Raw genomic sequence first — 13,391 nt, forward strand, 5'->3', positions numbered from 1 at the left:
CAAACCACACCCTGTGGGTTGTTTGCGGAACAACCCACAGGGTGTAGATTGTCATGCACCAGGGATTGGCATGTTGTGCGAACCTGCCCAGTGTATCAGATAAATGATTTTTGGCGGTGTGCAGAGGATTATGCCTGTAGAACGATGAGAGCAATCTCTCCACCCCTCCTACTGGAGGAAGACTCCCGCCCCCTCCCTTTTGCACGTATGTACAGTGAGTTATCAATATTTTGGTGCTGAATCAGAAATTATTGCTGTAAGGAAGAAGAGACAGTTTCCTCGCTTCACCCCCACCCCCAGTTCAGTCACATTCCCAAACCCTGTTAAAAAAGTTGTGAAATTACAAGCTTAGGTGGAAGGCAGCCAATTTCTCTCATGAGGGAAACTGGAAAAAAACAACATGTTCTTGAATGGCTGGATACTGCTGAGAAGGGAAAATAGTTCCTTTGATATAGTAAACATGGCTTTTGAATCCCAAAAAAGTTTCAAAACTGATCTGGGCAGAATCTGTATTACTCAGTATGAGCATTAGCTCATAGGCCCCAAAATAGCTGTACCAAGATATAGATGCCTATTGTTGCAATGCTGATTATGCTCAGTTACAAACCCTGCAGGGCTGGTTTTATTATGTTCTTGAATCACCTTTCATTTAAACAAATAAAAAATAAATACAAATGGTTTTACGTTAGGCATAACTCTCTCATTCCCCCAAATAAACAGATTCTCTTTGCCTATTAGGCAAAGAAATTCTGCTCTGAAAGTGAGACAAGGGGCTTTGAATTCAAACCCCCAAATTTTGTTTAGTTCAATGTAAGACAAGCCAAGAAGGTTTGGCCTTCGGTTTTAGATATCAAATTTTAAGGGTTGTTGTTGTTTTTCTGGATGTAATCAGTGGCTGTGTTTTAGTCACATATGTTTTAGCTTTATGGTATGGACTGGTTCACTGTTTTGCAAATGACTGGTTGTCAGTGCAATAAAATTTAACTGAACTGAAATATTACTATGCTATGAGAGCAATCCTATGCCCCCTAGACAGTGTCTGGGGGTCATAGGATAGTTCGGTTTCCTGGATCTGAGGTCGGAAACAGGGCTCTGACCTCGGAGCCAGGAAACCGCACCCCCTTCTAGGGATGTCAGAGAGTTCCATCACGGATTCCAGTGAGGCCGGATTCATTAGAATCCGGCCCCCTGGAATCTGTGGTGGAACGGCCTCCCGTCCCCCCGCAAAATCCCCCTGCGACGGAACTTACCTGGGGCAGCTCCGGCAGCGGCGGCTGGTCTCCCGGCCGGCTGCAGCTGGGCTGCTGCCGCCACCATTTGCGGCCTTGCAGCCGTGATATGCCATTTGCGTGACTGCCTTTACCGTGATAGGCTACATAAGTATTTAAGTAGCCTATCACGGCAAAGAGCAGGGGCGCAAATGGCGTAGCGGCCGCCATTTGCGTCCCTGCTTTTTGCCGTGATAGGCTACTTAAATACTTATGTAGCCTATCATGGCTGCTTGCAAGGATGCAAATGGCGGCCGCTATGACGGCTGCCATTTGCGGCCACAGCAGCCTGGCCGTGGCCGGAACTCTGGCTGCGGATGGCCCTGGCCGGCGGCTCCACGGAGCCACTGAGGAGCGGAGCCGGCCAGGGAGGATTCTGGGGGGAGGGACGGAGCGCCTCCCCCCCACCGCAGATGCCCCTGCACGGAGCCAGGTAAGGGATTCATACATCCCTCCCCCCTTCCCTCCCCCATGTAGCCGGTGCGGAGAGAGCTGCACTGGCTACCTCTCCACGCTCGGAAAATGAAGTAGGGGGAGAGGGTAAAGGGGGCGTTCCCGCAGGAGGGGAGGAGACTGGCATGGCAGCCTTACAACGAGTTCTATGGCTGTCCCAGCTTCCTTCCTTCTCCCTCCCTGAAGCCTCTGCTAAATGGGCGAAAATGCCCATCTAGCTAGGGATGTACGAAACACCTACCTGGCTCCGCACCGGGTAATCCGTGGTGGGGGGGAGGCACTCCGTCCCTCTCCCTGGAATCCTCGACCGGGGGGGAGGCGATCCGGTCCTCCCCCCTAGAATCCTGCCAAGCTGCAGAGCCGCCGGCCGGCTCTGGCCACCTGCAGCCGGACATCCGGCCGCTGGGCAGCCCTGCAGGAACACAAATGGCAGCTGTCGTAGCCGCCGCCATTTGCATCCCTGTATTGAGCCGTGATAGGCTACGTAAATATTTATGTAGCCTATCACGGCAGGGGGTGAAAAACCCCAGCGTACGCAAATGGTGGTAGTCGCCGCCATTTGCGTACGCTGGGTTCCCCCTCGCCGCCGTGATAGGCTACGTACATACTTACGTAGCCTATCATGGCTCAATACAGGGACGCAAATGGCAGCGGCTACGACAGCCGCCATTTGTGTCCCTGCAGGGCTGCCCAGCAGCTGGATGTCCGGCTGAAGGCGGCCGGAGCTGGCTGGCAGCTCCGCAGCTTGGCCGCGGAGCGGAGCTGGCCGGGCAGGATTCCGGGGCAGAGGACCTGCGTTAGCTGTGACAGGCTACGTAAGTATTTACGTAGCCTATCACGGCTATGAAGAGGAGGAAGCGAATGGCAGCTGCAGGACGGCCGCCATTTGCAAAGCAGCGTGGATGGGAGCAGGTAAGTGCTCCGTTTCGCGCGCCTTTCGTGGGGAGGGGGCGGTGGGGACTTCATCCCACACACCTTTCGTGGGGTGGGGGGGTGGGGGCTTCGTTCTGCGACGGATTTCGGGAGGCCGAATGCACTGGCATTCAGCCTCACCGAGATCCATCGCAGAATTGTCTGACATCCCTACATCTAGCTTAAATGTAGAGTGGGAGATGCGTTGCAGAGGCTTATGAGTACCCAGGGCAGATCACACTGAATTGCGCCCTAAATAGTTGAGTCAGTGATGCTCTCTCAAAAGAAAATTTAGATTTTTCGCAATTGTTTAGATTTGGCATTTTTTTAAAAGCTGGTTTCATCTCTACCCTGCTATACATTTTCTCTTCTGCAAGCTATGGAAATATTAAGCAACCAATAATTGAGTCTTCACATATGAGAACTCAAACCAGTGTATTAAAAAAATGAATGCAAAAGGCTAAAAAGAGAGAATGTTAGAGTCGCATCATCAGTGATAATCAATAACGGCTGCAGCACCCTGTGACTGATGTTTCTTTTACACTAGAGCCCTGTAGAGCTGCTGGGGTATTGCTTTTCCAGAATCATAGAACAGTAGGGCTGGAAGGGGCCTACAAGGCCATAGAGTCCAACCCCCTGCTCAATGCAGGAACCCAAGTCAGAGCATCCCTGGCAGATGGCTGTCCAGCCTCGTCTTGAATGCCTCCAGTGTGGGAGAGCCCACCACCTCCCTAGGTAATTGGTTCCAATCAGATGGAAGTAGAATTAAAATAGAATCTTCATACAATACTTAATATAGCATGATATTATCCAGCAATACCCTTCCCACTGGAGATGCAAAACCGTTTTAAAAAAATTAAACAGATCATCTTTATCACCTAAATAGAAATCTCATTTAAAGCTCTGCAGACCAAGGAAGCTCTGGACGCTCTGAGGAAGACCCATTCCTTCCAAGGACCCAGCAATGGAACGCAACAGAAGACCAGCCAGGACAATTGTCAGGCTTTGCGACAGTTTCTGTGCAATCCACATGTCAAAAATCACTCAGCAGGTAACTCCAGTGCTTTCAGTGACCTCTGCTCACTGAACTGGCATGATCCAGTTAAAGTTAAACATTTAAAGTCCCATTGATTCTAACAAAAGAGAGAAATAAATATGTTTTTAACTTTCCCACTGAAGTCAGTGGGACTTTGAAAAGTACTGGGGTTGGATTGTGGCCATGTGGAATTTGCGTTTCTGTTTCTGAGCCTGAGATATGACATGGCTGCTTGCACAACTGTAGCTACCAAAGCTTGGCAGGACTTGACTGTAAATTAGGCATCTAGTCCTCATAGCGGTCAGTGAGATTTACTCCTAAGTAAGCTTGTACAGCACTGATGGGCAACTTGTAGCCCTCCAGATGTTTTGGCCTACAACTCCCATCAGCCCTAGCTGGAATAGCAAATGGCAAGGGATGATCAGTGTATTACACCAAACCATCTGGAGGGCCACAAGTTGCCCTAACATTTTGTATGAACCCATTTCAATGTTTTTTAGAAAGGAAAAAAACAACAACACTTGAACTTAAGAATAATTGCAGTCATGTCTAATTCCATGAACTGGCTTAAGTTATGACAGGTTTGATATCAGTATTAATAAATGAAATCAGTGATTATGGTGGAAAAATCTACCATATTTTGAACTGATCCAAGCAAGCAAATGTGAGCTTCTTCCTACCCCCTGCCCCCGCTCCCCCAGATAATTTCAGGTGCAAGCTCTGCCCAAGAAACTGGATGCTTTATAAGAACAAATGCTACTGGGCCTCTGGAGAAAAACAAACCTGGAACAAGAGTCAAAACGACTGCACAGCCAAAGCCTCTAAACTTGTGGTGTTACAGGACCAGGAAGAGTTGGTAAATACTGACAAATATCCACATCCAATATTTTTATAGTCAAGGCGGGGGTGGGGGTGGGGCTGTTTTCTGCATCAGAAAAAAAATTAATCCTATGTCTGAGCGATCCAAGTTGTGTGCTAAGAAAAGCTGGATTCTGTGACCAGTATGTTATTTAAATTAAGCACACTTGAATGAGTACTCTGTCTTGAGTTTGCACAACTCTGTAATTTGTACTTTTTTGTATGATCAAGTGTCCACACAAACTATGTGCATGTTAAAACATGGGTCATTACAAACTCCTGATACCATCTCAATATATTTAGATATGTAGCAACAACCTTTAATGCTTAATTAGAGTCAAGGGGGGGTGCAATCTTGAAACCTTCATAAGTGAGGAGGGTGCAGAGTGTGGCCTCACACAGGAAGACAATATAACCTCCCGCTGTCCTCGCCCAGTACTTTGCCACACAGTCACCAAAAAAGGAGGACAAAAGAAGACACCAATTGCACATGCAAATATATATATACATATATATATATATATATATATATATATATATATATAGCAAATGGAGAAACAATAACTGTAATTTAAATAGAAATACAATATATTTCACCATAGCGGAGAAGACTGACCAGGTGACCTGTGTAGCTGCTCAGTCTGCTGTCCAGGTGCTGTTGGTGAGTAACTTCAAGGCCCCTGCTGCTCTTCCTCCTTATGGCTCTTTGACTTTCAACCAGACCAAACTGTACACCTTTTTCAGAGAGAGGACACCTCTCCAAAGACAGGACTGGCTTGTGTAAAGTAGGACACCTAGCCAACCTATGACATATATGCATCTGGACAGGCCCTTTCCTCTAAACAGAAGCTCCTCCACATCTCACCGCAGGGCATCTAATTCTTGCCCAGGTTCCAGCATGTGTTGCATGCTGTAATGAGAGAATGGCTCCTTGTAGCTGGGCAGCTACGTAATTTTACTACTGTTATTATTTTTAATTTAATTATTACATTTCCATATTGCCCAATAGCTGAAGCTCTCTGGACAGTTCACAACAATTAAAACCATAAAATACAAGACAACAAAATACAATGTAAAAGTTTAAAGTTTAAACAAATAAATAATAACTAAATAGAATTTAGTTGCAGTGCAAAGATTTAAAATACAATGCCAGATTTAAAACAGAAACTGAAAAGCTAAAATGCCTGGGAAAATAAAAAGGTCTTCACATGGTGATGAAAAGAACACAGTGTAGGAGACAGGTGAATCTCTTTGGGAAGCTCATTCCACAACTGGGGTGCCACAGCAGAAAAGGCCCTCTTCTTAGTAGCAACCTACCTCACTTCCTTTGGTGGGGGGCTCCTTGACAAGGACTGCTTTTGGTATGGACTGAATGGTCTTACTGATGTGTTTGTGGGCCCTTACTGATGTGTTTGTGGGCTGAGTAGAGCCTAGACATCTCCCCAATGTCCTGCCCACAATGCACCACTGACTCCTCCCTCAGACTTCCTGTACACTTTCCCAGCTGCTTCCCCTTCTAAATCCTGAGTCACTCCATTTAGTCCCATTACTCATGGTACAACTGGGCCAGCCGAGATACAGCACGTGAATTACAGAGACATACCAAGAGTAATGGAGCCATTGTCCGATGAGGGGCCACTTTACAAGGGTGCAAGATTGCATCGATTATGACTTATGTAACTGTGTGTGTTTAAAAGCTGAGATTAAATTGTGGTCTATCTAACCTCGAAACTGGTTGCCTTGAATACACAGTGATGCAGTGGAGGGGGAATGCAGCTCTGGCATTTTTTCAAAGCAGGAGCAGAATACCAGGGTAACTGACTTTGGCAAGTGACAATGAGGCTTTCAATTCTTACTGTAGATTGTGGCTTGTATGAAGAGAGAGGATAAGGAAAATAATCAAACAGAGGCTATACACTTCCTTTCTTTGATGGGGTTCGTATATAGGGATGGCGGAGAATTCCGCCACGGACCCCAGTGAGGCCGGATTCTTTAGAATCCAGCCCCCCGGAGTCCGTGGCGGAACGGACTGCTCCCCCTGCCACCCCACGAAGTCCCCGCGGACCAGATCCTACCTGCCTCTGGCGGGTCCGGATCTGGCCGCTGCATTCTCCTGCTCCGGTGTGCGGCTGCGAATGGTGTCCTGCGTAGGGGATGCCATTTCGACCCTCCTTTAGCCGTGATAGGCTACATAAATATTTATGTAGCCTATCCCGGCTACAGGGGGGACACAAATGGCATCCCCTACGCAGGACACCATTTGCGGCCGCAACAGCCTGGCAGCGGATGGAGGTCCGGCTGTGGATGGGCCCAGCAGGTGGCTCCACAGAGTCGCCATGGAGTGGTGCCAGCCGTGGAGGATTCCGGGTGGGGTTTCGTACATGAGTGGGGTTTCGTACACCCCTATTCATATGTCATGCTAGCCATTTAAATGGTAACACTTCTTTGCATGATTGTTTGCATTTCTCATTAAAAGCTAAAGACTGCGAGCCTGTCTACATGAGGCTTTTATTGTGCACTCCTGTTTCCTCATTCATGGTAGTTTGTGGGTCCTTTACACAACATCGTCATCCTCTAGAGCCTCTCCCATGTTTTGGATAAACCATTATCGCAGGTTTTTTTCTACCAAGGAAAGTCTGCTATTTTTCTCAACAGCATTGTAGAAGCCTTGTGTATTTGCGCAATTCCACTACACCACAGCACCACCTAGTGGTTGCATGATGGAACACATAGAAAGGCAGAGAAAGAAAACTCCTGGGAAAAAGACACGTATAAAGGAGCCAATCTTAATCCCGCAAAGAATCCAGAAGCAGAAGCCTCGGTAAATGTGAGGGTTAAAAGTCTCATGTAGATAAGTCCTGCATTTCAGCTGGCTAAAGATCTTTTGTTAAAGCTCAATGTGCTTTACAAGTTGAACCTATGCAGTCAGAAGTCAGCACCACTGAATTCAATGGAGCCTGCTCCTAGGTCACTATGTATAGTCATGTGGATCTAATGTATTTCCGATCTTTGGTTGTACATACCGGGGGGGCAACTTGTGGCCCTCCAGATGTTTTGGCCTACCACTGCCATGAACCTTCACCACTGGTTATGCTAGCCAGGGCTAGGGATGGACAAGCGCCCTCCCGACTGGGTTCTCCAGGCACCTGCCCTGCCCCACCCCTGCTTGCTGGGCCTCCGGGCTGCACTCGAGCCCCCCTCCACACTCATTAAGCAGCCCGCTATTTACCCAGGCCTGTTCGTCTCTGTCCCCACATAGACTTATATGCAAAACGTGCTGTGAATCGCCCATATACTCTAGTTTCACAGCGCTATGTTGCGTATAAGTCTATGGCCATGGGCTGCTGATCACCATGTTTTTTAAAAACATGGCTATAGGGATAGAGATGAACGGGCCCGGGTAAGTAGCGGGCTGCTTACTGAACGCGGGAGGGTGGTCGGGGAACTGGCGAGCGGCGGGGAGGGCTCGGCGGGCGCAGCTTGGTAGGTGCCAGCGGTCCAGCAGATTCGCGGACCAAAACGGGTGCCTGTGACATCCCTAGCCAGGGCTGATGGGAGTTATAGGCCAAAACATCTGGAGGGCTACAAGTTGCCCACTCCTGGTGTGTACACATAAAACACTGTTACGATGAGCTCCTGCTCTTGAACGGTTAGCGCGAAACCACTGTGAATATATAAATACATAGTCTAGAACCTGTAGACTTATCAGTATATCATGGACAGGACTTCATACAACGTACCACTGATGGGGCACATCTTCTGTGGATTGGCCTGACAGTGATGCCTGCTACACAGGAATGGTCCTGGATAGATGATTCCCAATTAAATAATACACTGTGAGTATTTTCTCCTGCAATTCATGTGAGTTTTGGCTGGAAATATTAGTGGGTGGGTGGGTTCACCTTCAGGATTCCATGTCCAATCTATATTTATCCTCAGCTTTAATGTACATCTATCTACACTTCGAGTTAATTATCTGTTCTATGACTCTGTGCCGGGGGCGGGGGACTTGTGGCCCTCCAGATGTTGTTGGATTCCAGTTCCCATCAGCCCCAGCCAGCATGGCTATGATCAGGTATGATGGGAGTTGTAGACCAAAAACCTCTGGAGGTCCACAGGTTCCCTTGTTCCTGCTCTATATTCTGCAGAGTTCATTATAACTGTTCAGAATATGTCGCTGTTGACCTAAGGCTCAAACCTGTCAAGATGGCAGAAGACCTGAGCCTTCCTGACCCCTCCTTTACTTATTTTAATCCTGAACCTTGGCCATGGAGGTCAGCTCCAAACAAGCAAATTGTATGGCACTTTTGAGTAATGCACAGACTCAGAATATAACTGTGGCAAGTGTCCAGAGGAAGCGCTCCCACTGAGCCATCTATAGAGGCTTGCACAGTGAGTCAGCTGGTACAGGAGGTGGGTTGTGTGGGCTGGTAGTGGTACCTGGATCTATAACACTTCTTTTGGCCTGGTGATCAGCTTCCTGAGTGAACTTGTCATGGGCCAGGTCAGAAGTGATGCAAAAATAACTCTTACATCACTTCCAAACTGTGTGACACCCCTGCCCCAATTCCTCACCCAAAGGTACACACCCCAACTGCGGAGACCACTGGGCTGTGCTTTTTACTTCCCATCCCACCCCACGTATTGACCTGGTTCACATGATCACCATGGCCCACCATGGCTTACTAGCCATGGTGGGGTCAGCACCGTGGGTGCCAGGTTGGTAATCCAAGCTTCTCATTACATGTGAAACCAGCAAGGGTGGGTTGTTGGGGTGGTTGACAAGCCATCCAGAACCCATAGGCTGTTTTAGGGTTGTGGGTGGCTTCTCAACCACCACAACAACCCACCCACACCAGGTTCGCATGTAACGACAAGCTATGGCACACCCCCGCCACACCTTGAATATCCAAAGTGGCCACTGCAATGAGAAACGTCACAGTGAGAAGCGTCACCCACAGTGGCTTCTTGTTAAGTGCAAACCGGGCCATTGCCTCACCACCTCTCTCTGCAGTGCCAGTGTCCTTTCAAGCTCCTCTTCCCTTTCAGTATAAAATGGCAGAGTGGGAGAGGCTCTTACAAACTCTGTGTGCCTCAGAGGGAGAAAGTAGCAGAGTTACTTAGGCCTCCTTCACTTACTTCTTAATGTGTTTTATACTGCACAGTGCCTTGATTGTTTTTAGGTGTTTAAGATATAATAAATACAAAATGTTGTAATGTGGAGTACTCCTGTTGAGGGCTCTGCCTACTCACTGACCCATGCCCACTTTTAAGATTCATTCATTCATTCATTCCCCCCCCCCTCTCTCACACGCACACACACTTCTTTTTTTGTTCCCCTGCCCCTGACAGTTTGTCAGAATTCCACATCCACTGAGCATGCTCAGTCCTACTGGGCGGTTTTGGGTGCTCCCCTCCCAGCCCATGTCCCCTCCCCCGCAAAGGTTTTTGTACTTCTGCAAACCTTGGGGTTCCTGCAACCTTGCTGATACCTCCGTTGTGTGTGTGAATGGTGCCATTTTGGATAATAAGGACCCAGACTCAGAGAATGAGTTTTCTACCATTATACAGGATTATTATTTTATGATATTGTTATATCCTGCCTTGGCTCTTCAGTGGCACTCTCTGGCTACAGCTAAAGCATAGAGAGGTAGGTCAGCTAAGGAATTTGCTACTACAAGATGTAGTGATGGCCACCAATTTGGATGGCTTTAAAAGGGGACTAGACAAATTCATGGGGGCTAGGTCTGAATTCCTTTGTGACAGATGATGTTCTCACCAATCTTCTGCCAATCAGCCGCTTCCCTCTTGAAAAGCCGCATTTTCTGAAGCTCCTTTGACTTTTTTTACTGAAAGCGGCTCCCTGGCAGGTTTACCACAGTGTGCCATGTCCCCCCACATTAAATCCTAGGTGTGCCTCTGTGACCTGGCAGTGACATAGTCAAGGGGATGGGATGCCCCATTCCCTCTTGTTTCCCCAATGGAAGTAGTTTTTCCCATTGAGAAAATCCCCAGGAGTGCAGCAGCGGTTCCTCACATTACTGCAGTAGTGGGGACACTCATTCACCATAGGCAGCCTGGTTGTAATCTTTAACATATCCCCCCCCCCCTTTCTATGCATGTTTACTCAGAAGTAAGAAATATATCTCGCTCCCCTGCAGTGAAAGAGTTAAAGGCTTTTAGTAACGCTCCCTACAGCGCTCTTTCACTTGTTCAATCCTCTCTTAAATCGCTATTGCGATGCTGTGCTTCTTTGATGTTTGGTTTCTCTGATGTAAAGTTGTTTCTTTGTTGTTATGTAAAGTCCCTTCTCTGCTTTATTGCAGTAATTATCTTTCAGGTTTATGGGAGCTTCCCATTGTGAGCAAGGAGAAGGAGAAAGGGAGAAAGGGGGGCTGGAAGCAATAACTCCCAGGCAGAGTGCTGGAATGGGGCAAAATTGGGGGGCTGAACTGCTCTCAGTGGGAGTCTTCAGATGCTGCACTGGAGAATGTGAGATTTTGGCTTCTCAAGGCAAAAGTGAGCACATGGGAAAAAATGGGGTGGGAATAATAACTCCGCGGTAGATTGCTGGAATGGGGCAAAATTAAGGTGAGGGGAAGCTCTCAGGGGGAGCCTTCATGTGCTGCACTCAAGAACTGGGGGTTTGGGCTTCTTCAGGGAAATCTGCAAACATGGGGAAAATTAGTTGCTCTCCATTCATAATAATGTAGTAGGAGGGGGGAGCCTGGACAGGGGCAGGAAACAAGCCTCTCTCATTGGTTGAGTAGCCCCTGCCAGTTTGATGACATTCAGTTCTACTCCTCCCACCCCACCCAGAAGTATGTTCCTTTCAAGCACTGTGTGACCCCTGAAAACCATATTTTAAAGGTACGGTACACTCGGCTTATCTTGCTTTGTGTGTCACTGACAGACCAAAGCTGATTCCACAAAAATCCAGATAATACTCCAGCACGCCTCTCATTCTGTTGTTGTGAAGATCCCCCCGAATGGCTATATGCTACCTCCAGTATCAGAGGCAGTATGCCTAGGTACAACACTGAGACCCATTCTGGTGTAGTGGCGAGAGTGTTGGACTGGGAGTCAGGGGATCCAGGTTCTAGTCCCCACTTGGCCATGGAAGCTCCCTGGGTGACTTTGGGCCAGTCACAGACTCTCAGCCCAACCTACATCACAGGGTTGTTGTTGTGAGGATAAAATGGAGAGGAGGAGGATTATGTACGCTGCCTCAAGTTCCTTAAGGAGGAAAAAAGGCGGGATAGAAATGTAATAAATAAATAAATAATGGTAGTTGCTAGCCTACGGAACATGGGCAGGAGGGTGCTGTTGCACTCATGCCCTATTTGGGGGTTTCCTGTAGGCAGTCAGTTGGCCGCAGTGTGAACAGAATGCTGGACTAGATGGACCTTTGGTCTGATCCAGCAGAGCTTTTCTTAGGTTCTTAATTCATGATAAACAAGCCTAGCATCAGGGGTTGGTATCACTGGGCACTCACTCATCAAGGTCCAGTGCACAGCAGGGTTCCCAGTCCCCCTCCTGTTGCCCTGTGAGCCTAATTTTCCTCTCTTTGCTGTCTCCTTCCCTCTTCCTCTGGGCTGAATAATTGAATGGGCAGCCGTAACAGCACCAAGAACTGTCACGCTGTGTGTATACCGGTTGGAGAGCCAAAGTCAATCATAACATCTACATGCAGAAATAGGTGCAAGTAAACTCTGTATGTTACAGAGTAAACCCTACCTACCTGCAGCGGACATGCAGGAAAACATTAAGAGTTCAAAGGTGTGAAACAGCTCATTTCAGGAACAGTGTTCATAGAAGCTCAACATGGACAATACATATGCATATATGGAAACTCAGCTGTGGGAAGTATAAATGAAAGTAGAGGCAACAACATCCTATCGAGACGAGAGAGAGGCTTTGACCACTTTTTAACAGATGCTCTTGGCTTTCTCTTTCATTCTGCAGGTTGCAAGTAACAGGTGCTGCTCAAGCAAACAGCTGTGGAATGCTGAAGGGGAACAAAGTTATATCAGAAGCTTGCAGCGCTGTAACGAAGTGGATCTGTGAGACAAACGCTCTTGTGGTGTAAATAATAGGATATATTAAAAAAAAAAAAGTTGTGTGACCAACACATAACCTAGATTCAAACATAAAGTGCTGTTTCTGGAAAAGATGTACCAGCAGTTAAGTATGTGTAAAGGCGCTACCAAATTTCCCCTGTTATCCTTCTGTTGTTTTCTAGATTGTACGCTCCTTGTGAGCAGGGACCCATCTACATCACCTGTGTAACTCTGTAAGGAGCCATGTACATAGAGCATAGGTAGCTGCCTTATACTGAGCCAGACACTTAGTCCATCTAGTCCAGTGTTGTCGACACTGACTGGCAGGAGCTCTTCAGAATTTCAGGCAAGATTGTTTTCCTAACCCTGTCTGAACATGCTGGGGATTGAACCCGGGACCTTCTCCATTCAGGGTGAGTCAGGTGCCTCCAGGAAGCTCACAAATAGGTGCAGAATTGATGGTGTTTGTTCCCAGTTTGTGGTATCCTGAGATACACAACGTTTGGGAGCTGTTCACACAACACACTAACCCACACTCAGTGGTTGAGTGTGGGTTGCTGTTGAACCATGGGTTGTTTGTTGAATAGCATGTTTTGGGAGCTGTTCACACAACACACTAACCCACACTCAGTGGTTGAGTGTGGGTTGCTGTTGAACCCTGGGTTGTTTGTTGAATAGCGTGTTAGCATGTTCTCTGAATCCAGGACATTTTCCACAGGGTGGCTTGTTAACCATGCAGTGTGGCTTATTATTCTCGAACAAGCCACCTTGAGAACCCATGGTTTGTTGTTGGGTTGTTCACTG

At 47.7% G+C, this 13,391-nt stretch overlaps 1 protein-coding gene across 2 annotated transcripts in view; it reads left to right on the forward strand.

The window, feature by feature from the left end:
* LOC146355320 (killer cell lectin-like receptor subfamily B member 1B allele B) overlaps nucleotides 1–12,631 on the forward strand; it is a 33,936-nt gene extending 21,305 nt beyond the window's left edge. The window contains exons 3-6 of one of the 2 annotated variants that reach the window (XM_084840853.1): nucleotides 3,535–3,684; nucleotides 4,371–4,525; nucleotides 8,251–8,363; nucleotides 12,493–12,616. In XM_084840853.1, coding sequence (XP_084696979.1) covers nucleotides 3,535–3,684; nucleotides 4,371–4,525; nucleotides 8,251–8,363; nucleotides 12,493–12,616 — 542 coding nt within the window. Of the gene's footprint in view, nucleotides 1–3,534; nucleotides 3,685–4,370; nucleotides 4,526–8,250; nucleotides 8,364–12,492 lie in introns of both variants that reach the window. The other variant, XM_084840854.1, reaches the window with a different exon arrangement.
* The last annotated feature ends 760 nt before the right edge of the window (nucleotides 12,632–13,391 follow it).

This window comes from Heloderma suspectum, chromosome 2 (assembly GCF_057233095.1).
Source record: "Heloderma suspectum isolate Gila_16-S chromosome 2, 16-S_ref, whole genome shotgun sequence".
In the NCBI taxonomy this organism is placed as follows: Eukaryota; Metazoa; Chordata; class Lepidosauria; order Squamata; family Helodermatidae; genus Heloderma; species Heloderma suspectum.